This window comes from Rhinoraja longicauda, chromosome 20, assembly GCF_053455715.1.
Source record: "Rhinoraja longicauda isolate Sanriku21f chromosome 20, sRhiLon1.1, whole genome shotgun sequence".
Classification (NCBI taxonomy): domain Eukaryota; kingdom Metazoa; phylum Chordata; class Chondrichthyes; order Rajiformes; family Arhynchobatidae; genus Rhinoraja; species Rhinoraja longicauda.
Window position 1 is genome coordinate 18,468,978 of NC_135972.1, and position 24,520 is coordinate 18,493,497.

General features: G+C 43.3%; 1 protein-coding gene across 1 annotated transcript in view; it reads right to left on the bottom strand.

Annotated features, from left to right (window-relative positions):
* Window positions 1-15,501: 15,501 nt before the first annotated feature.
* LOC144603602 (A disintegrin and metalloproteinase with thrombospondin motifs 20) overlaps window positions 15,502-24,520 on the bottom strand; it is a 272,822-nt gene continuing 263,803 nt past the window's right edge. The window contains exons 38-39 of the mRNA XM_078417074.1: window positions 18,190-18,294; window positions 15,502-15,846 (exon numbers count right to left, since the gene is read on the bottom strand). Of these exons, the coding sequence (XP_078273200.1) occupies window positions 15,757-15,846; window positions 18,190-18,294 (195 nt within the window). The 3' untranslated portion in view covers window positions 15,502-15,756. The remainder of the gene's footprint in view (window positions 15,847-18,189; window positions 18,295-24,520) is intronic.

The following is a 24,520-nucleotide window of genomic DNA, read 5'->3' on the forward strand; positions in this document are numbered from 1 at the left end:
GGCAGATTATTATCTGAATGGTGTCAAGTTAGGAGGAGGGGGAGTTCAACGAGATCTGGGTGTCCTAGTGCATCAGTCAATGAAAGGAAGCATGCAGGTTCAGCAGGCAGTGAAGAAAGCCAATGGAATGTTGGCCTTCGTAACAAGAGGAGTTGAGTATAGGAGCAAAGAGGTCCTTCTACAGTTGTACCGGGCCCTGGTGAGACCGCACCTGGAGTACTGTGTGCAGTTTTGGTCTCCAAATTTGAGGAAGGATATTCTTGCTATGGAGGGCGTGCAGCGTAGGTTCACTAGATTAATTCCCGGAATGGCGGGACTGTCGTATGTTGAAAGGCTGGAGCGATTGGGCTTGTATACACTGGAATTTAGAAGGATGAGGGGGGATCTTATTGAAACATATAAGATAATTAGGGGATTGGACACATTAGAGGCAGATAACATGTTCCCAATGTTGGGGGAGTCCAGAACAAGGGGCCACAGTTTGAGAATAAGGGGTAGGCCATTTAGAACGGAGATGAGGAAGAACTTTTTCAGTCAGAGGGTGGTGAAGGTGTGGAATTCTCTGCCTCAGAAGGCAGTGGAGGCCAGTTCGTTGGATGCTTTCAAGAGAGAGCTGGATAGAGCTCTTAAGGAAAGCGGAGTGAGGGGGTATGGGGAGAAGGCAGGAACGGGGTACTGATTGATAGTGATCAGCCATGATCGCATTGAATGGCGGTGCTGGCTCGAAGGGCTGAATGGCCTACTCCTGCACCTATTGTCTATTGTCTATTGTCTAAGACAAGTCACCAACTTCAGATATAAATCTTTTTGCTCATAGGCTTTAGTTTCAGTTCTTTAAACTCCAAAGTACCACCTAATATTCTACATTTTTTAGAAATCTGCCACTTCCTTCATTTCCTCTGCCTTTCTTTTCGACAACCTCAGAACAACGGAACATGAAATTTAATTTAGTTTAGAGATACGCCTTGAAAACTGGCCCTTCGGCCCATCGAGTCCACGCCAACCGTTGATCACCCATTCACACTAGTTATGTTCACACACTATGCTATTCCATCTGCTCCTTACACACCAGAGGCAATTCACAGAGGTCAATTAACCTACAAAACCCACCTGTTTTTGGGACGTGGGAGAAAACCGGAGCACCCGGACGAAACCCACGCGGTTACAAGGGAGGACGTGTGAACTCCACACAGTGTTCCTGCCTCCTCTAATACACAGGCTTTTCCAAAGCTGAGTTCATTAATCTCGATGCTGACTTACTGACTTTTCTCCTGTTTTCTTAACATTAAATATGTTCACCACCCAGTCCTTCACTCAAATAAACTGTTCTTACTTTTTTGAGTTGGGTAAACTTGGGGAATTTACTAATGATAAAACGCAATTTACCTTAAAAATGAAAACTATTGTATTTTTTCCTGACTTACTAAAGTTTTATTGAAATACTGTCACATTAATTAGGTTTAATAGCAAGATCGTAAGCCTTTCCCACAAATTCCAATTTAAGTCTCAATGAATGACACAAATGGAGAATAATTTAAAGTAAATTGGAACCATGTAAACTCTATGATTTTGTCCACCAGCTGGTTTTACTTATTCAATCATCATTCTGCTAATGTGAAATGTTGCATCTGCACTCTGAAATGCACCATGGTTAATCCCAGAGCAGTTCTAACTTGACCCAGCTATTAATGGTGTATAACTGCTCAAATACCCAGTAAATATATTAAATGTTGAGTGCTGAAGAATGACAATTTGATTAAATTCTGGATGAAATTTTAATTTAATTTTGTGTGGTTTACAGGGATCATTTAGTAGTTTGTTAGCTATTTTTCTTGGACTTTCTTATTCAGAGGGAGGTGAGCAGCAGCTTTGCTTTTTTGGACACTGTCCAAACATCTGCCTCAAAAGCAAAGGCTTATTAAATAATTAACAGGCACTGCTGGCAAAGCAACCACCTCACGGTTTTCTGCGGCTGCCTGTTCTCAGGTTGACCCTGCTTTTGGAACTGCTTCAGCCTTCCCGGTGGGAAAGTGACGTGGGATTTGGGCATAAGTGATGCCAAGGCATGCCAATGATTATGTACACACATCAGGGTGGTACAACTGCACCTGTTGGCTAGTCCCTGACACCAGCTGCTCAGAGGATAGCTGAGATTCACCACACAGGGCTAACTCTGGAATGGTAGCTGCTCACAATCCTCAAGAACAAGGACAAACTGAACCATCCTACCACAACTAGAGAGCAGTGCTGAATGACTATCTACCTCATTGGTGACCTTCGGACTATCTTGGATCTGTCCTTACTGGCTTTACCTTGCACTAAACTTTATTCCCTTATCATGCATCTATACACTGTAAATGGTTCGATTGTAATCATGCGTTGTCTTTCCGCTGACTGGTTAGCACGCAACAAAAGCTTTTGACTGTACCTCAGTACATGTGATAATGAACTAAACTGAACTGAAGGTTCCAATTGCTTCTATCGAAATGAGCTTTGGTATCATTTTTTTCGGTTCCAATATCCATTTCAAACATATTCTGAGTGTGTAGAGCATGCTTGGATTCTACAAGTAACAACACTATCTGAAATATTTTGCTAGCAGAAATTAAGGAATTGAGCTGTCTTGAGGCTGCACGTGGTTCTTTGTGAGTATTTATCACCGCCTGTGTGGACCAAGTGTTCTTGAAGCCTTGGTGAACCTCACCTTTACAACTGGAGACTCTGTAGATCACATTATCAATAATGGCTCAGTAGGGCCCAGGAAAACAAGTGTTGGTTGAACAAGACTGAACACCATTTCCGGACTATAATTTTAAAGAGACTCCACTGTACCTTTGCAGCAAAGCTAATAACTAACAGCTCCAGGCTTCTAGTTCTGCAGATGTTGATGTGCTGAGAGCAAAACTGCAGGAGATTCGTTCCGAATGCTACAGGTGGGTTTAACGCAGCACCTAAATTTTGGATTGGTTCTTGGACCAAAATTTACATTGAAAAATTTGATGTGTGACCATTAGAAAATAATTTAATTCAAAGTTGATCTGAGGGCCGTTAAGCAAAACAATGTCATGAAAATGGTTTCCAGCAAACAGCTTCTGCAAACTGTCAAGTTGTTGAACATATCCCACCAATAATCACTTTGATCAATCCACACTCATATTCTGCAGAGAACAGACGACACGTGCTTTTCCTCATCTAAAATGTGCACAACATTCACACTAAAGTTTCTTTGAATATACCAATTGTTGAAACTAAGGTTAAAGATTGAAACTGTTGTCCAGATCAAAGGCATTGAGGATTGGGCTGAGAACGAAGCAAAATAATATTACGTGCAGGAAGGAACTGCAGATGCTGTATAAACAGAAGGTAGACACAAAATGCTGGAGCAACTCAGTGGAACAGGCAGCATGTCTGGAGAGAAGGAATGGGTGACGTTTGGGATCGAAACCCTTCTTCAGAATCTCGACCCGAAACATCACCCATTTCTTCTCTCCAGAGATGCTGCCTGTCCCGCTGAGTTACTCCAGTGTTTTCTGTCAATCTTCAAAATAATATTACATTCCAGTAGCTTCCTACCAATTTCAGCATTTCATTGAGTTACCTTCACTTGGTCATTCAGCTGGTGTAATGCAGGGAACAAAGGGAACAGGGTTGATAATGTCCAAATTATTTCATTGATGGCTGTTGAAGAGGAACCTTTAGGTATGACTGCATTCTGTAATATCAGAAATAAAGCCTCAGTGCCTCAAACACCTCTATGCTTCTCTCTGTATAGATGGTGATTATTAGAATACGATCCAGGAAACTAAATCTACCTCTGATTCAACATGGATCAATTTAAGTTATTTGATAATTTTGATTTGTTTTTACCAGCAGCAACTCCTGCCCTGCTTTATCCAAGTATTTTGGTGATGGTTCAGTTTAGTTTATTGTCACGTGTACCGAGGTACAGTGAAAAGCTTTTGTCGCGTGCTAACCAGTCAGCGGAAAGACGATACGTGATTACAATCGAGCCATTTACAGTGTAGCGCTGTAGGCGTAGAGATTTAAGAGTGTGGTGCAATTGTAATATGTGTTTGTACATCTGCTTCTGTGGCTAGCACGCAAATAGTCGCCTGGGTTGGGCGCCATCTTGTATGGGAAGCAAAAGGTTGTGGTGGAGGGTTGTTTCTCTGATTGGAAGTTTGTGACTAGCCATGTACTCACAGGGATTGGTTGCTCAGAAGCTTTCTCTTTGTCATATATAGATCATATGGATGCAAATGTTGGAAGTGTGATGGGTAGTTTGCAGATGACACAAACACTGAGATATTACGGATCACAAGGAAGGCTGTCCAAGGTAACAGCAGCATTCAGATCAAATGGAAAGTTGGATGGAGCATTGGCAAATGGACAGTAATGCTGACAAGTGCAAGGGGTATATTTTGGCAGCTCCAATCAGGGATGATGTATAGAGTAAATAGTAGGACCCTAGGGAATGTTGATGAATAGAGGGACCTGTGGGTGCAAATCCATAGATCACTGAAAGTAGCAGCATAGGTAGCCAGGATAGTGAAGAAGGCATCTTGGGTTCTTGCCCTCATCTGCTGTGGCATACAATACAAGAACTGGGATGTTATGTTACAAGAGTCAAGAGTGTTGATTCATCATATGTATCAAGACTGGATCAATGAAATTCTTACTCTGCATCTTTACAGGCACATTGAACGCAACAATGCAATGCGACAAATAAATATACAGCATCAGTTATTCTAGATAAACCAAACCATGATAATGCAGGCTACAGGACATAGTGCAACCTTCGTAGTGCAAAGTCCATAGTAGTTCAGTGCCGAGTTAGGGTTGTGGTAAGGATTGTGCAGGATGGTTCAAGAGCCTGATGGTTGATGGAAAGAAGCTGTTCATGAACATGGGGGTTGTGGTTCTCAGGCTCCTGCACCTTCTTCTGCATGGGACCAGTGAGATGATAATCCAGGGTGGTGTGGGTCTTTGATGATATGTGCAGCTTCTTGAGGCAGCATTTCCTGTAGATCCCTTCGATAGTGGGGAGATCAAAGCCCTTGATGGACTGGGCAATATCCATCATCTCCCCGCCACCTTTATAAAACATTGTGACTATTTATACTTAGTGCTATAAGCTGGGGAGTGGTTGCTTGGGCATGAGAGCAGACCGGGCGGGGAATGGCAAAGGGACTGATCCCTTCAAAATGCAGAAGCTGTGTGATTGTATGACTGGTGATGGAATCTTTTTGCTGAAAGGGGACTATCCACATTAAATAACACCAGAGTGGTCTTTCAGACCCCAGCTCAGACTAAAGCAATGTGAGCATGCTAAGAAATTTCACAAAGTCTTTAACACCAGAGTGTAGAAAGTAGATTGTTCCTGTTAATTTGCTGAAATAATTTAGCATATCTTGCTCATAGATGATTTAAATCAACCCGATTTATTCACAAAATGCTGGAGTAACTCAGCAGGTCAGGCAGCATCTCGGGAGAGCAGGAATGGGTGACGTTTCGGGTCGAGACCCTTCTTCAAACTGATGTCAGGGGGGCGGGACAAAGGAAGGATATAGATGGAGACAGGAAGATAAAGGGAGATCTGGGAAGGGAGGGACAGAGGAACTATCTAAAGTTGGAGAAGTCGATGTTCATACCACTGGGCTGCAAACTGCCCAGGCGAAATATGAGGTGCTGTTCCTCCAATTTCCGGTGGGCCTCACTATGGCACTGGAGGAGGCCCATGACAGAAAGGTCAGACTGGGAATGGGAGGGGGAGTTGAAGTGCTCGGCCACCGGGAGATCAGTTTGGTTAATGCGGACCGAGCGCAGGTGTTGAGCGAAACGATCGCCGAGCCTGCGCTTGGTTTCGCCGATGTATTTAAATCAACCCGTTTCATTGAGTGCACAGATTAGTGTTCTCAGCATGTTATTGTACCAACCAAGCGTGGCCTTTGGTATTCCTGTTTTGAGAGTGCTTCTAATCTCAATCCATTGTTATCCATCTGTGGATTTTGAGAATTATTACATTTTTTAAATAATTCCATATTATGTGTTGGTCTGTTTAAAATTTTAATCCTCTGAAAAACAGAAATGTATATAACATGGCACAAAATTCATGATTTCTTCTGAAAAACAGCTGAAAACATTTTTGTAATTGAATTATGTCACACACATCATTCAGTTTAAGGCTAATTTTGATCAGATGCTGCACTGCGAGCAAGCTTCATATGTCCACAATGGTTTGTGAATGACACATTAGCAGTGAAATGTTTTAAGAAGAATCTGGATGAATACTTGAATCACCAAGACACAGAAGGCCACAGACCAGGTGGCACAGTGGTAGAGTTGTTACCCTACAGCGCCAGAGACCCAGGTTTGATCCTGGCTATGGGTGCTGTCTGTACGTAGTTTGTATGTTCTCCCCGGGACCACGTAGTTTTTCCTCAGGTGCTCCGGTTTCCTCCCACACTCCAATAGGTTTGTAGGTTAATTGGCTTTGGTAAATATTATAAATTGTCTCAAGAATATTTTCAGCTGTTTTTCAGAAATCATGTAGGATAGTGTTAATATGTAGGAATCGCTGGTCGGCATGGACTCAGTGGGCCGAAGGGCCTGTTTTCACGTTGTACCTCTAAACTATATAAACTATACCAGGTGTTGATAAATGGGATTAGTATGAATACGCACAGCATGGATATGGTGGGCTGAATAAGACTCCATGATTCTGTAGTAATGCATGTGAAGTAAATGTAATTTCATCAATGTCTATTTTTACCTTCCTCTCACCCATGTTTACATTGAACCTTATTTCCTAGGCTTTAAAATCCTTTTTTACCTAGGAAATGCAAAATGATTCCTTCTCAATTTTTATGATTTACTCTGCAATTACTAATTACTGGCTTTGTTGCAAAGCTTCAAGCAGACGACCCTTTCATTTCCAGGACCCGTGATGTAATTGGTATAACCATAAAGTACAAATCAAGCCCTTGCCAATTATTTGCATTGCAAGGCTCGCAGACTCTGGATCTATTGGAAGAAATCTTACAAAATTCCCTTGGTTGTGGAATAGTCTCAACAAATCAATGGGCGGCACGGTAGCGCAGCGGTAGAGTTGCTGCTTTACAGTGAATGCAGCGCCGGAGACTCAGGTTCGATCCTGACTACGGGTGCTGCACTGTAAGGAGTTTGTACGTTCTCCCCGTGACCTGCGTGGGTTTTCTCCGAGATCTTCGGTTTCCTCCCACACTCCAAAGACGTACAGGTATGTAGGTTAATTGGCTGGGTAAATGTAAAAATTGTCCCTAGTGGGTGTAGGATAGTGTTAATGTGTGCGGGGATCACTGGGCGGCACGGACTTGGAGGGCCGAAAAGGCCTGTTTCCGGCTGTATATATATGATATGATATGATAATGGCAGCACAAAAAATAAAAAATGGAATTGGAGAACGTTTGGATGGATGCTGAAATCCCCAATGTAGAAGGTGGCATGGGGATCTAGGGAGAGAGCAAACAATGTGTTATACAGGTAGTTCTGCTACAAATTGACAGTTCCAGTCCTAAGAAACCTCTTGTTATAGAAAATCATGCTACAAAACAATGAATATAGAAGTTGGGAGGTCATGTTGCAGTTATATAAGACGTGGTGAGGCTGCATTTAGAGTATAGTGTTCAGTTCTGGGCACCATGTTATAGGAGAGATGTTGTCAAGCTGGAAAGGGTACAGAGGATGTACAGAGAAGATTTATGAGGATGGTGCCAGCACTCGAAGGTCTGAGTGTAGGGAGAGGTTGAGTAGGCTGGGACTCTGTTCTTTGGAGCGGAAGAGGATGAGGGGTGATCTTATAGAGGTGTATAAAATCATGAGAAGGATAGATTAAGTAGATGCAGTCTCTTGCCCAGAGTGGGAGAATCGAGGACCAGTGGACTTAGGTTTAAGGTGAAGGGGAAAAGATTTAATAGGAATCTGAGAGGTAACTTTTCATACATAGGGTGGTGGGTGTATGAAACGAGCTGTCAGAGGTTGGCTGTTCTCTGCAGAATGTGTGCGAATTGATTAACGTGATTAGTGGTGGAATATGTTCATTAATCAGCTTGACAGTTTGCAGTGTTTTAAGTTGCAGAGTAGGGGAGGGATGGATCGAAAAGGGGCTGGGTTGGGTTGAGACCAAGGTTGTCCCAGCAACTAATTTTTAAAAAAACATCGCTGCCGGAAACAAAGAAACATGTCCGCTGAAAAAGCATATTAGGCAACATTTGTGGAGAGAGAAAGGTAAATACTCCAAGTATTATATCAGATCTGACCAGTTAATGACTCAACCCAGGAAAGGCTGCTTATCTGTAGTTGCTGAATTCACTGTGGAGTCCTGAAGGCTGCAGTGTGCTTCAGAGGTCAGGGAAGTAGTGTTCCATGAATTACATTGAGTTTCAATGACTTGGTGTTGGAGGAGATACGTTGAGATCAGTGTGCAGGGGAATGAAAGCTGTGTGGGGAGGACAGAGTCAGCATACTTAGCAATAGGGCAAGGACATGGCAGATAGAAAATAGCATGGAGGTTATGTGAGGTTAGACACTCAGATGAAACTGATAGAAAATCAATAATTTTGCAGAAAGAAATATTTTGGTGGGCTGGGTGAGCTTGGTGTTTATTGTTTCATGAGTAAACTGGCAGGTAAAGCAAATGAACAGTAGAGCAAGTGATAGATTGGAAAGTACTACTTAAGAAGCTTTTACCTGCCTTTGGAGTCAATGCACTGAAGACAAAGTGCTGGAGAGTAATTGAGCAGGTAGGGCTGAAACTGGGTGAAGTTTAGTTCATGCATGTGTGGGCTTTCAGGATGGACCATGTGATCTTCTCGCCCCTACATCTCTGTATTCCGATTCTGGAGTTCAAGTTGGTTACTTTCATTGGTTCAGGGCCAAGTCAGCAATCAAATAATTCTGCATTCATTGACAACATTTAAGAAGCAAAACTTTGAAAGCATATGAAATAAAAGTTTTATTTGAGAATATTGCCATTTTTAAAGCCATTATTGAATTGAATCAATATATTAAAGCATAATCATTGAAGCACAACAGTAGGTATACAATGTTAGCACCAAACCCATTTCATGAGAAGCCGTTGATTTGACGCAAATGCAACACATTTCTTTGGAGAACTGAAGCAACTCAAGATCTGAGCTCGGCCATCCCTCTCAGTTCCACAGTACAGAACCACGAAGAGAAATGGTCAGCTACAAAATTCATGAGTATGTTGTAAACACATAATTATAAAGTTGTCATTATATACTTTTACATAAAGTATCAGTTGTTCATGGGGTATAAAGGATAGTATAAATTGATTATTGATTATCTTAGTGGAGATTAACTCCAGGTGCATTCCAGGATGGGTCAATATCTCTATATTTTAAATAATCTCAGGTCTGCAGATGGAAAATTCACTGTTATTGGGTTGTATGGGTAAACTATTGAAAATAAAGTTGACATTCACTGGTATAGATTTTTACTTTTATTATCTTGACATGCTTTATTTTCTGACTTAGACAAAAAGGCATTGGTGTCAAGCTTTCCATACTAGCTTGTGTTTCCCAACCATGTTCCTTTGGAAATAAATATCTCCTTATTTAACAACTTGTGTGGAGAGGCAGGTTGGCTGCTTTTAATCTTTGGTTGAATTTGATCTAATTTACATTCATCGCATCTCCCAGTAATTGTGAATGGGAATTGAAGATTTGCAAATGGGCATTGTAATAAAGATGTTACATAAGAAAAAAAATAAGATTAATTAAAAGATAGCAGTTTTTCGATCTACCGTATGTGATCAACTAGACACAAAGTACAATGGTTACAGTAGATTGTTACAAAATGTATTTCAAGTTCTTAAATCATAAATAGGACCAAGTAATTGCAGAAATTCAAACAGTCATTAAACTTTTACTTTTTCTTTTGTACTCCTGTCCAAATGCCCTTCACTCTGGAGTAGAAACCACCAGGTGGCGCCAGCAATGGCTGCCTCGTCAACAGTCTGTCTGTCCCTTCCTTCTTTGTGTTTTAATAGTATGTGTTAAATGTATGTTTTTAGTGTTCTTTTGATTGTTTTATATGGGGGGTGGGGTTGGGGGAAACTTTTTCTAATCTCTTACCTCGAAGGAGATGCAATTTTTTTCTGTACCGTATCTCCATCCGCACTGCGGCCTAACATCGAGGGGTTGGTGGCCTTTGCTGGAGACCGACTTTTGAGAGCTCCACCACGGGGAGCCTACGGGACTTTAACATCACGGAGCTCACGATGCCTTTGCCAGGGATCGACCTCGGAGCTCCAACCGTGGGTGCTTGCGGACTTAACATCATGGAGCTCGTGTTCTCTGGTCAGAGACCGACTTCGGGAACTCCAAGCCGCAAGAGATTTGACCGCCCCGACACGGGAGCTTTGACCGCCCCGAAACGGGAGTTCTGACCGCCCCGTCACAGGAGCTTCGACTGCCCCGACGCGGGAGCTTTGACAGCGCTGACGCGGGAGCTTTGAACACCCCGATGCGGGAGCTTTGACCACCCTGACCGCGGAAGAGTAAAGAGGAAGTAGATTGGACTTTTTTGCCTTCCATCACAGTGAGGAATGTGGGGAACCCGCTGTGGTGGATGTTTACGTTTACTGTTATGCAGTTGTGCGTCTTGTAACTTTTTTTATCGTATGGCTGTATGGTATTTCATATATCACTGTACCTTAATTGGTGCAGGTGACAATAAAAGACCTTTGAAACCTTTGAACTGATCTGCAGGGCAAATGGGAAACTGTTTAACTGACAGCACTGCTCCAACCTCAGTCAGAGAACTGCAGAACTCAGAAAGAGAGAGAAAGCGGTAGCACTAGAGATGGGACTGAGAAGTTCCTTCATCCACAGCAAGGGGAAGCCTGGCATTGAAGAGTACACCACAGCACAAACTACCCCAGCATCTGCCAGTCCAACACTCGCCTCATCGGTCACCTCACAGCCCACAGAACTGAAAGGCAAACAAGACAACCTCACTGTGCATCGAAATACTTCCATGAAATTCACGAGCTGAGATTTTAATGATGTTGGGTGTAGCTCTATCCAGCATTACTGAATGTCCTGTTCATCATCATTTGATCTGCAATGCTAATGATGGAGACATTAAACTAAGGTTCATGATGCATTAGCTTTAGTTATATTCAGAAAGGCAGAATGCGGCTTTCTGTTAACCTGCTGTAATAGTAAAGCTACTCATCTTAGTGCTTTTCCAGCATGCATATAAAGAAAGGATCATGTTGATTTGTACTCGGCATTTCAAAATCCGCTCCAACTCACTGTTGGACCCAACAGCTGCCAAATGATTAATATTTATACTAATTTCCGAGTGGCAAGCTCATTTAAAATAATAATTAATACCTCTATTAAAATAACTGACCGAGAATTGTTAAACAAAAATTATACTGATTTGTTAATTTCCAAGCTATGTCATAATTTGTTAAACAAATATTGAATATGTTTCACATGCCTGAGTCTTGCGCTACGTAAGAAAGGTATATCCAGACTAATTCATGATTACAATTGGGTTGCAGGAATGACAAAACCCTGTTGTCTTGTCGGGAGACACCAAGCGAGAGCATCAAATGTTAGTAGAAGTTTCACTTTCACCAGGGGTTTAAAGCATAGCTGGTGAAGAGCTGACATGTTAAATCTGTCCCAGTTTACATTTTCTTTACGGAGAATTGCCTTGCGCAATGGTAGGTTTTATACACGAGTGGTCAGAGGTCATTGGTAGACATCAGTTCATCATAACATACAGGTTACATCAGCAAAACAAATCCTCAATACCTTGTCAGTCCCAAGACAATAATTCCTGTGGGAATTCAAAAGCAAGGTTTTCCCTCTACCCGACTGACCTCAGGTGCCAGCCACAATTCAGTGCCTCTATCAGCCCTCAGTACAGGCCCAACAGGGAAGCTGCAGACCTGCTGTGCTCGACACAGATGAGACTCCAGTTGTTGTGACCTCTGCTATGGAATGCACAAGCAGTATGTTCAAGGAGGAGATGTTTGGATCTGACCCTCAGACACTGCCTGTGAAGATAACCTGGCCACGCCTGCTGTTCTTTGTGATATGTGGCCCCTTGAGACATCTGTATCCTGCGACGGAGGGAGCACACAGATGTTTCGGGCTCTCGTGTGTCTGAATAAATCGAATGAACAAACAATAGATGATGGTCGGGGGCTGGAGAAGTCACTGTTATTCTGGCTCGGGTTGAAGAAATGAATCTGATTCCATTGCAATTCCAAAAAGAAAAACTGCTGGAGGAACTCAGCAGATTGAGCAGCATCCGTGGAGGTAAAGGGGTAGTTAATGTTTTGGTTCGGACTCCTGATGTGGAGTCTTGACCTGAAATGGCAACCCTCCTTTCCCTCTACAGATGTTGCTCAACCCATTGTGTTCCTCCAGCACTTATTTGTTGTTTCAGATACCAACAACTACGGTCTTTTGCATCCCCATTTCAATTTCAGTTTAACTCCACAAGCTGTTCCTTAAGGTGGCAGTCTACACATTGAGAGGAGTTCAGTACCCTTCCAATTCCATAGTAATGTAGCCCAAGTACCAACGTTATGTTGATATAAAGTCATGTGGTTAGCAATAATATCACCATTGAAAGAGGTAGTAAATTCTATACAAATATTACAATAAAATCTCTTAATGTTATCAGAAAATATAGTCTTGATGTTACTAAATGGTATCAGACAGAAGGCTGTTGTCTTCAAGGATTCTGCAGTAGATTATTGCAGCCTGTGTAATCTATGAGCAGTACATATCCGAGTGAATATAACTGCAGAGATCACTAGTTAATAGCACCATGAAGCAGATTGATACTTTGGCCAATTCAGCTCACACTTGTTAGTGTGTAGGGTATCATCATCTTGACATTAGCTTGCAAAACTTCCATTAGTGTAAACGCATGGCACAGCCTATTAGTTCAACTGATATTGCAGATTGAATATTTGTGAGTGTAATATTAGAGAGTTCACAACAGGTAGTTACAAAAGAGTAATAAAATCGTATCGCCTCCCTTTCAACACCTTGCGCACAGAAATACCAACAATATAGAAAAAAAGGTGTTGAGAGGGCAGTAGTCCTTATTTGATCCAATTTTAGTAGCTAATAGCATATGTACAAGACATCTTGTAATAAATAGGACGGTGTATGAATATTTTACAATGTAACAAAATATATCTCTTATATACATCTTTTGCTGACAGGTATCTTTTCCACTCAAGCCAGTGTTCACTGCAGACTCTTGACGACTTTGCCATTCTCCTTGTAGCTACCTGTATTTCACTGGAGGAGTTACATGTTACTTTGGTGATATGAAGACTTCAGGCTGTTCCCAGGAGCGCACTGTAGGATATTTGGTTCATAACCCAAGAGGGGTCGTAATCAACGTGATAACTTCTAACGTAATCCTGGTTTTTCAATTTCTTTAAATTCAAAAGAACCCATCTCAAAATACGGCAAAGGTTAGAAAATGCAGTGAGTGTTCATTTTCTGACACTGAATGTCTTAGTGTGGTTTTTTTTAATAGCCATGAGTCTTTATGACTATTGTCCAACAAAGTAATGGAATGAAGATGGAGCTCTTTGGCAGACAGTGGCATTGTAAAGCGATTTGGAATGGGAATACAAACGATGCATCAGTAGTGGACGAGCTAATGACCCGTGAACTTTGCTCCGAGACTGCTGGAACATTACTCCCTGATGCCTGGCACCATCACTGGGAAAGGCCAATGTGAGTGAGGCAAGAAGCACAAAAAAAGCAATCCTCTGTGGGGCAGCACGGTGGCGCAGTGGTAGAGGTTCGATCCTGCTGCTAACTGTATGGAGTTTGTATGTTCTCCCCGTGATCGCATGGGTTTTCTCCAAAATCTTCGGTTTCCCCCCACGCTCCAAAGATGTACAGGTTTGTAGGTTGATTGGTTTGGTATAAATGAGATACGATACGATACGATACGATACGATAGAACTTTATTTATCCCAGGAGGGAAATTGGTCTGCCAACGGTCATAAAACCCAACAAGGTACATGAACCATGAAATTAAAGTGACGAGTGGAAAATCCAGGAGTGGGAATGTGCAAAGATTGGGAATGGGGAGAAGGGGAGTCAGTCTGCCCCACGACAGAAGGGGGAGGAGTTGTACAGTTTGATAGCCACAGTGATAATGGATCTCCTGTGGCGTTCTGTACTGCATCTTGGTGGAACCAGTCTGTTGCTGAAGGTTGACCTCCTCAGGTTGACCAACGTGTCATGGAGGGGGTGAGCTGTATTGTCCAAGATGCTCCGCAGTTTGAGGAGCATCCTCCCCTCCAAGACCACCTCCCATGAATCCAACTCCACTCCCAGGACGGAGCCAACCTTCCTGATGGGCTTGTTGTTAATTCTGTTGGCGTCCACGGCCTTCACCCTGCTACCCCAGCACATGATAGCGTAGACGATGGCACTGGCCACCATCGATTGATAGAACATCTGCAGCATCTTACTGCAGATGTTGAAGGACCGGAGCCTCCTCAGAAAGTACAGATGGCTCTGTCCCTTATTATACAGGACCTCAGTGTTCCTGGACCAGTCTAGTTTATTGTCCAGGTAAACTCCAAGGTACTTGTACTCCTTGGTAAACCACATCCACACCCTTGATGGAGACAAGGGTCAGGGTGTTCCTCCTCCTAAAGTCCACCACTAAGTCTTGTTGGTGTTAAGCTGCAGGTGAGTCAGCCCACACCTCTCAATAAAGTCATTGACGACTGCTCTGGATTCAGCTTCCCACCCCTCAGTGATGCAGCCCACAATTGCAGAGTCATCCGAAAACCTCTGCAGGCGGCAGGAGTCCGAGTTGTATCTGAAGTCCGAGGTGTAGATGGTGAACAGGAAGGGAGAGAGGACCGTCCCTGTGGGGCCCCTGTGTTGCTCACTACCATGTCCAAGACACAGTTCCGTAGCCTGGCATAGTCCAGTCAGGTAGTTGGCGATCCAATGTAGCATCCACCCGCATCCTCGTCAGTTTATTCCATCGCAGTGCAGGCCGGATGCTGTTAAAAGTACTGGAGAAGTCAAAAATGTACATTGTCCATGGTGTGTATAGGGTAGTGTTAATGTGCGGGGATCGCTGGTCGGTGCAGACTCGAAGCGTCAAGGGGCCCGTTTCTGCGCTGTATCGCTAAACTAAACTAAATAAACTAATGCTGAGGGGGTAGATGAAGAGCGAGGGGTTCGATGAGTCTTGTGTGGAGTGCAGCCAGCCTGTGTGCTGGTCAGTAATTTGAGTGTACGAGTATGGGTCTTGATTAACAGAGGAATAGTCCAGGTGTCCAGGTGTGTTCAACGATCCATTGTTTCTGCTCGTGCCATGGTTTCAAAGTGAACTTGATGGGAATGATTTGCAAAGCGACATGAATTGGAACAAGCACAGAGCTGTGGCTAAAGTTGGTGCCAACTGATTATCCAATTATGTTCTTCCTGTCCCAACCCACAACACATGACGGCCGGAAGAAAGGAGATGGTTTTAGCTACAGGCTGATGTGCAGATTCTCTCCCAGCTTGTAATAGAACGTTCTTGCACCCTGGCATTGATAGAGAATGCTGAAAATCGGACTGGTCCTCTCGGCATCATCCATCCATCCATCCATCCATCAGTCTGCGTTCCGCTGGGTGGTCTTTTCATTCGGTCAGTCACTGCATCTTCACTCCACACCCAGGCAGGCTTTTACTGCACTTTCAGGAGGAGGCCAGTGCTGCTTTGGGGGACACATTTCCCACAGTAACCTCCACACTTTCCATAGACCTTCGTCCCGTCCTTTAAAGCAGAAAGAAAGTTTGAAAAGTGTCAGTGTTGTAAACACACTTGGAACACATCGTGTAGCCAGTGAGTTATGTGTGAAGTGCAACCACTGTAGTAACAGAGTCAGAGGGTCTTGCCAACTGGCCCGACACCCAATCTTCTCACTTCCCCATCAACTTGGGATGTGCTGGCTCGAGAGCGGGTCCGGAGGAGGTTTACAAGAACAACTCCAGGAATGGGTGGGTTAGCAACTCGCTGGAGTTTAGAAGGTTGAGGGGGGACCTCATTAAAACTTACAGAATAATGAAAGGCATAACAGAGTGGATGTGGAAAGGATGCTTCCACTGGTGGGAGAGTCTAGGACCAGAGGTCATAGTCTCAGAATTAAAGGGTGCTCTTTTAGAAAGGAGGCGAGGAGAAACTTCTTTAGTCAAAGGGTAGTTAATCTATGGAACTCATTGCCACAGAGGGCTGTGGAGGCCAAGACAGTGGATATTTTTAAGGCAGAGACAAAATCTTGATTAGAACGGGTGTCAAGGGTTATGGGGATTAGGCAGGAAAATGGGATTAGGAAGCAGAGATCAACCATGATTGAATGGCGAAGTAGACTTGATGGGCCGAATGGCCTAATTCTACTCCTATAACTTGTAAACTTGTGAACTTACATCCCCAATGCTCCGATTCTTCTCTCAGCTATGTATGGAAAGGACAATTTGCAGTGGAGAATTAAACAGCACGTCTTTGGGATGTGGGAGAAACTGGAACTCCCCGAGATCGTAGACAGGAGCTGGTCAGGACTGAATTGACAATTGTGAGATACCAAGCACTCAACATGCACAGGGCCAAGTCCTGCAAGCAGCAGTCACATAAACAGGGCAACTGTTTCATTGGTGGTCAGTAGAATAACAATGGCTCAGAACATTAGCTAGAGAGAATATATTTAAGATGAGAGGGGGAAACATTGAATCCAGGCAACATTCTGGTAAACCTCTTTTGCGCCTTCTCCAATGCCTCCACGTCCTTCCTGAATTGCTGCAACCAGAACCACACAGCACTGCCACAGACTGGTGGGTGTGTAGGTTAATTGGCCTCTGTAATTTACCCATAGTGTGTAGTGGGATAACTAATGTGACCGGGTGATCAATGGTCGCCGTGGACTCCGTGGGAAGAAGGGCCTGTTTCCATGCTGTATCACTAAACTAAACTAGACTAATCTACACCACACCAAATGTGGCCAAACCAAAGTTTCTCGTAGCAGCAACGTGACTTTCCAATTTTTACACTCAATACCCCGAATGATGATGGCATGCCTTCTTTACCGTCATAACATCGATATAGGAGGGAAAGCAGCCAATATAACCAAGGGCCACTCACACCCTGGTCAATCCCTCTTCTCCCCTCTCCCGTTGGGCAGAAAATACAAGTGCTTGAAAGTATATACCACCAGATTTAAGACAGCTTCCTATCAGACTCTTGAATGGACTTCATATATGCTAGCAATGAGTTCCTGATCTCCCAATCTACCTTGTTGCAGCCCTTGCATTTTTTTTATCTGCACTTTCTCTGTAGTTGCAACACTATACCTTGCGCTCTTTATTTTCTATTTTCCCACTGATATACTCATGCATGGTGTGTTTTACCTGGATAGAATGCAAAACGAAACAGGAGAGGTGAAAGGACAATCTGCTGGCTTGGAACTATTTTCAGAGCAATCCAAGATTGAATTTATGTTCTTGTTGGCTTTAGGTTCTTCACAAGGAACTCACAATGAGTTCCAGTGGCACGAAGCAGTGTACATCCTTTGTACTGTTCAAATGATTGGAAATAGTAAAATTTCCAAATTTGACATGGAAAACTGTCAAAGTCACTGGATTTAAAATGTGCTGCTGATGGTTGCCTATTCCACAATTGATACCCTCAAAGGTCCTGGCATCAATTACTAAATTGCTGACCTCACTGATCATCCAATCTCTCACCTCAATCCCCAACTCTGCATTAATCTCAGCCACCTTCCACAAGATATTAAAACTGGCGATAAACACAAAATTCTGGAGTAACTCAGTCTGAAGAAGGGTCCCAACCCGAAACGTCGCCCATTCCTTCTCTCCAGAGATGCTGCCTGTCTCACTGTGTTACTCCAGCATTTTGTGGCTCTCTTCGGTTTAAACCAGCATCTGCAGTTCCTTCCTACATCTTAAAACTGGCCACAGCACTTGAATAAGGAAATCAAAATCAGAGTTTCTAGCTTCTTATCCACTTTCTAATTCTTTAATAAAACCACAAAATGTTTGAAAAAAAGTAAGATTCATGCTCTGCTTTTGACAAAATATAAAACTTTAAGCAATTTCTGACACATACCTGTGACCTTTGTACATTGACAGTTGCATAGTTTCCTTGTGCAATCCATTTTGAAGCTTCTGCAATCTTCAGCCCTGTCCCACTTAAGTTAATACTAAATTGTCCCTGAAAAACAATTTGTTAAACATCAATAACAACGTGATTAGGTGCAATTAAGCTTTAAATGACACATCTTATAAAATATAAGCACCATCAAAATCATCTTATCGGGATGCATCACAACTTGCTTGGTACAGCAACTGCTTTGCCCAAGATGACAATTACAGAGAATTTGTGGATGCAGCCCAGCCCATTGGACAAATGAACCTCCCCAGCTAACCCCCCCCCCCCCCCCACCCTGACTCAAGAGACACAAGGGTTTCAGGGTTTTTAATTGTTATATGTACCAAAAACAGAACATTGAAATTCTTTCTTGCAGCAGCATAACAGCATAACACACTGTACACATAGTCAGCACTATAAAGAAAAAGTTCAATATATTTTAAAAAATCAACTCACCCCCCACAAAGTCTTTAATGCACCCAAGACAGTTTGTAGTTTAGTTGGTGTTTAGATAGAGTCAAAGTCAAAGAATCTTACAGCGTGGAAACGGGTCATTCAGCCCAACCTGCCCACACCAGCCAACATGTCCCATCTACACTAGTCCAACCTACCTACGTTTGGCCCATATCCCTCTAAACCAGTCCTAACCATGTAACTGCCTCAACTAACTCTTCTGGCAGCCTGTTCCATACACCTACAACCCTTTGCGTGAGATAGTTACCCCTCAGATTCCTATTAAATCTTTCCCCCCTCACCTTAACCAATGTCCTCTGGTTCTCAATTCCCCTACACTGGGCGCAAAACTCTTGCAATCTACTGTATCTATCCCTCTCATGTTTTTAAACACCTCTATAAGATCACCCCTCATCCTCCTGCGCTCCACGGAATGGAGTCCTAGCCTGCTTAACCTCTTCCTGTCGCTCAACCCTCGAGTGCTGGCACCATCCTCGTAAACCTTGAGCCAAAACGTCACCCATTCCTTCTCTCCAGAGATGCTGCCTGTCCCGCTGAGTTACTCCAGCATTTTGTGTCTATCTTCGATATAAACCACCATCCGCAGTTCCTTCCCACACGTTGTCATTCTTAGTTGTTTGATTCAGTCTGAAAAATGACAGTGGATTCTTTTGACTCTACTTTTATAGGGTGTGAATTTGAGGATGTGAGCTTATCCAAAGACAATTCCACACATCCACCGCTCTGCCTCTGTACTGGTAATTATGGTGAAAATAATTACCTGGCAACTATAGACTTGACTGGAAGATAGTGTTTAGGAGCTGGCAGGCACAAACAATGCCTTCCATTTGTGGACACTGAGCACACTGGGGCTTCAGGGTATGTTCTTCCTAGTAATTAAACACCTCAAACACAAAACAACAATTGAACAATGGATGTGGAGAGCAGGAAGTTCAACTTGGGTGAATGAACGGAATCCACAAAATAAAACTCCCATATCAGGGAGCTGGTGATTTGTAATGTCCATTAACAACTCAATCCCTTGCCAATCTTGTGAATAAGTGAGCTGAAACACTGCTATTCTTTCACTATTCACATCCAAACTGACTGACATTAGTTATTATTGGACTAACATTCGTTATGACATTATTAGCTGCATCCCCATCCCTCCCCCACCCAAGTCGTACCAGCTTCAAAGTCGTCTTGTTGAGTCTTGTAGCCTGTAACCCGTTTTCACCTTGCACACAGCTAACAATGGCCTGTTTCCTTTATCACTCTTTATTTTATTCGTTATCTTTCATTCATTTGTTCTATATCTCACCTTCTATATCTCTCGTTTCCCTTCCCCCTGACTCTCAGTGTGAAGAAGGATCTCGACCGGAAACTTCACCTATTCCTTTTCTCCAGAGATGCTGCCTGACTCGCTGAGTTACTCCAGCTTTTTAGTGTCTATCTTCGACATTAGTTAGTGACCGAACCACAACCTTGCTCTCAATGTCAGTAAAACCAAGGAACTTTTGGAAGAGGATGGACGAGGACCCGCAAACCTGTCTTCACCGAGGCAACTGTGGTGGAGAGTCAAAATCTTCAAATTGCTGGGTGTGCACATCTCTGAAGATCCACACATTGTTGCACTCATAAAGAAAGCCCAGCAACGCCTCTACTTCCTAAGAAGTTTGAGGAGATTTGGTATGTCAATGAATACTCTCTTGAACTTCTATAGGTGTACAGTTGAGAGCATATTGATTGGTTGCATCACGGCCTGGTTCAGCTACTTAAACATCCAGGAACATTGCAAAAAGTGGTGAAAACTGTCCAGTTCATCACGGGCACTGACTTCCCCACCATCAAAGAAATCTACAGGAGTTGCTCTCTCAAAAAGGCAACCAGCCTCATCAGAGACCCACACTATCCCACCCATACTTTCATTTCACTCCTGCCAATGGGAAGAAGGTATAGGAGCCTGAAAACTGTAACACCCAGGTTCAGGAGCAGTCTCTTCCCTGCAGCCATCAGGTTACTAAACACTACAAGCTCCAAATAAGCTATGAACTACATAGACCTGGGGACACTATTTTTGTCTTTGTACTTTTATTGCATGTTTCTTTGTTAGAGTTTTATATTTATATATATATATATATATATGTATGTATGTATGTATGTATAAACTTTTTGTTGTTGTATATTATGGTGTTTACAGAGTACTATGTTTAAATATCTGTTGTGCTGCTGCAAGTAAGAATTTCATTGTTCTGTTTCAGGTCACATGACAAGAAAACATTATTAACTCTCTCTCTTGACTCTCTAGTGTGGACCCCTTCAATGGTTATTTTTTCGGATAGCCACGTCTGATAACAGAAGCAGCTGGCCTGATTAGGTGCGCTGAGCTTATTTCATCATGAAATCTTGTGAGGAGTTAATTGGACAAAATTCAGTGCAACATAGATGAGTGTGGTATTTACAGAATCCTGTATTACTGTTACAAAACGCAAGTTGCCCATCATGGCACTGTTCGCTTTGGACTGTTAAATGTTTCTTAGTTAAGGGGCGGCACGGTGACGCAGCTGTAGAGTTGCTGCCTTGTAGCGCTTGCATCATCAGAGAGCCAGGTTTGATCCTGACTAAGGGCGCTGTCTGTACGGAGTTTGTACGTTCTCCCAGTGACCGCGTGGGTTTTCTCCGAGATCTCCGGTTTCCTTCCAAACTCCAAAGATATACAGGTTTGTAGGTTAATTGGCTTGGTATAAGTGTCGATTTTCCCTAGTGTGTGTAGGGTAGTGTTAATGCGCGGGGATCGCTAGTCGGTGAGGACTCGGTGGGCCGAAGGACCTGTTTCCACGCTGCATCTCTAAAACTAAAAAACAAAACTAAATTAAACAATCAAAGCCCAGCATTTAAAAAGATGCCATCTAAAAACAAATCCTGAAATGAGTTCACATTTTAACACAATTGTTCACTGCAAACTTTCTGCTCCCCACAATTGTAAGTTGACTTTAGCTTGGGGGGAGAATATTATAACTGAGCTGTTTATAATAAACCAACACATGATTTTATACAACTCACTGTGATGAGAAATGGTTAGGACGTTATAACTAGTGCCTCTAACAAACTCTATTTTTAATGGAGAGGTTAAAACGCTCTGAAAGGTCTGAGTGTGAAGTGGTTACTGACGTGGGATATTTGCAGTTGCCTGGGAAAGTGCTCCAGGACAGAGTTTCTCAGCAGTTTCCAGCTGGGGTCCTCAGACTAAAATCTCAGTGCATTAGAAGTTATTCACCCCATTCAGAGCCGAAGTTATTTTATTTTCAGACTGAAAAACCCCACAGCAGATTGCGAAATGAGGTGACCAGTTAATAAATGTGTCATCAGCTACTTGGCCCTGAGCAGTGCTAAATGGTGCACACCAAATATTCAACAGAACGTGAGACTGGTACTAACTGCACGGCCCAAGAAAAGTAGGAGGGATAGGACAAATAAACATCCAAAAAACTCGACCCTTTATTTTTCTTTGACTAGTGCTATCACAATGTGGGCATTTGCTCAGCTTTGCTTCTGGAAGCTGTGTTTAATTGATGGAGATAAGAGTTCACTACAGGGTGGCTTCAGCTGGTGAGCTGATATTACTTTGAAACCTTCTGCAGGTCAACCCCTGCAGCCAGTAAACGGGTGACCTCCAAAAGCCTCTCATTCATTAGAGCCCCCAGCAGGTGTCTTCTCACAAAGATAAAGACCAACTCCGTCAGGCACCTCTTTTGTTATCCGTTTCATCAAATAAACATCATTGTCCATGCAGCTTCCTGGGGACCTCTGCAGCAGTGGCCTATGACATTTCGCTGAACCCAGGATTCCACCATGCTGGGAACAGCTCTGTGTAAACTTTTAAAACCTCAAAGCGGATGCTTGTTTTCACATACAAAGTCAGGGCAACTCAATGCTTCTGGGCTCTCAATGAATCACCACTAATGTGTTGCTGTGCTTACGGCGACCCACGCTTGCCTCTAACACTTCAAACAGGATCCAAACGAATTTTATCCCACAATCTATTCCTTTGTGAAATGGTTCCAACGTAAACGTCATCAAAGTGCCAGGAATTTAAAATCACAGTTATTCTAGTCAACCCCAACTTACACCTTTAGTTTTAGTTTAGTTTAGAGACACAGGGCAGAAACAGGCCCTTCGGCCCACTGTGTCCGCACCGACCAACAATTGTAAAATTGTCCCTAGTGTGTGTAGGATAGTGTTAATCTTCGCAGATTAACACTATCCTACACACACTAGGGACAATTTTACAATTATACAAAGCCAATCAACCTATAAACCTGTACGGCTTTAAAGTGTGGAAGGAAACCAGAGCTCCCGGACAAAACCCGCACAGGTCATGGGGAGAACGTACAAACTCCGTACAGACAGCACCCAAAGTCAGGTTCGAACCCAGGTCTCTGGCGCTGTAAGGCAGCAACTCTACCTCTGCCCCACCATGCTGCCCATCTGATAATTGTTACAAACAGTTATAGAACAGAGGGAAAGTACATATTTTCCTGAAAATTGTGCAATGGGTTTAGGCATTTGGGATGCTGGCCTTCATCAGGCAGTGCACTAAGTATAAGAAAATAGGCACAAGTGCTGGAGGGACTCAACGGGTCAGGTGGCATCTCTGGAGAACATTTCAGATTGTATTTTAAGTCAGGACCCTTCATTCAGATTGTAGGGGGGGGGGGGGAGGGGTATGGTGAAGGAAGCTGGAAGAGAGCACGGGAAGTCAAAGACTGGCAGGTAATAGAATGAAAAGACAGAAGATGTGAGACAAAAGGATTGAGGATTGCAAATTGCTAAGTTGGAGGAAAGAATATAGGTGGAAGAGGAGGGGGAGGGGAGAAATAAGTGTGTCCATGTGGGGTGCAGTTGGGTGTGGGGGAGAATGGAGAGGGGGGAGTTGTGTAGTTACCTAAAATAGGTACCCCTCTCACCTGTATCATCCTGTTATCTACCAGGCTTTGTCTTGCCCCTCCAGCTTTCTTCTACACCCTAAAATCAGTCTGAAGGAAAATTCCGCTCCAAAATGTTACCTATCCATGTTCTCCAGAGATGCTGCCTGACCCGCTAAGAAATTCCACCACTTAGTTATTTTGTTTTTGTAAACCATCATCTGCAGTTTCTTATACCTGTGCTGAGTATAGAAGTTGGGATGTTCGGTTGCAGTCGCACTGGGCGGCACAGTGGCTGAGCGGTCGAGTTGTTGTCTTCCAACGCCAGAGACCCGGGTTCAATCCTGACTACGGTTGCTGTCTGTATGGACTTTGTACGTTCTCCCTAGGACTGGGTGCTCCGGTTTCCTCGCACATTACAAAGACGTGCAGATTGGCTGCTGTGAATTGTCCCCAGAATTGTCCCCAGATGGATCTAATATACTGGTGATCGATGGTCAGCACGGTGGCCTATTTCCAAGCTGTATCTCTAAACTAAACCAAACTGGACTAGAGTACACTAAACGAAACCTATACAAGATATTGGTGAGGTTGCACTTGGAGCATTGTGTTCAGTTTCCGTCACACAGCTGTGTAAATGGAAAGAGACATGAAAGATTTGCAAAGATTTTGCCAGTATTCTAGGTCCTGAACTATTGGGAGAGATTGGGCAGGCTAGGACTTTATTACTTGGAGCTAAGAAGACAACATATAGATGTATTAAATCATGGGGGGCATAGAAAGGGTGAATGCACACAGTCTTTATCACAGGCCATACGTTTAACATGAGAGGGAAAAAGTTTAATAGGAACCTGAGGGGCATCTTTTTCAAAAGAAGGTAGCAGGTACAGGGAACAAGCTGCCAGATGAAG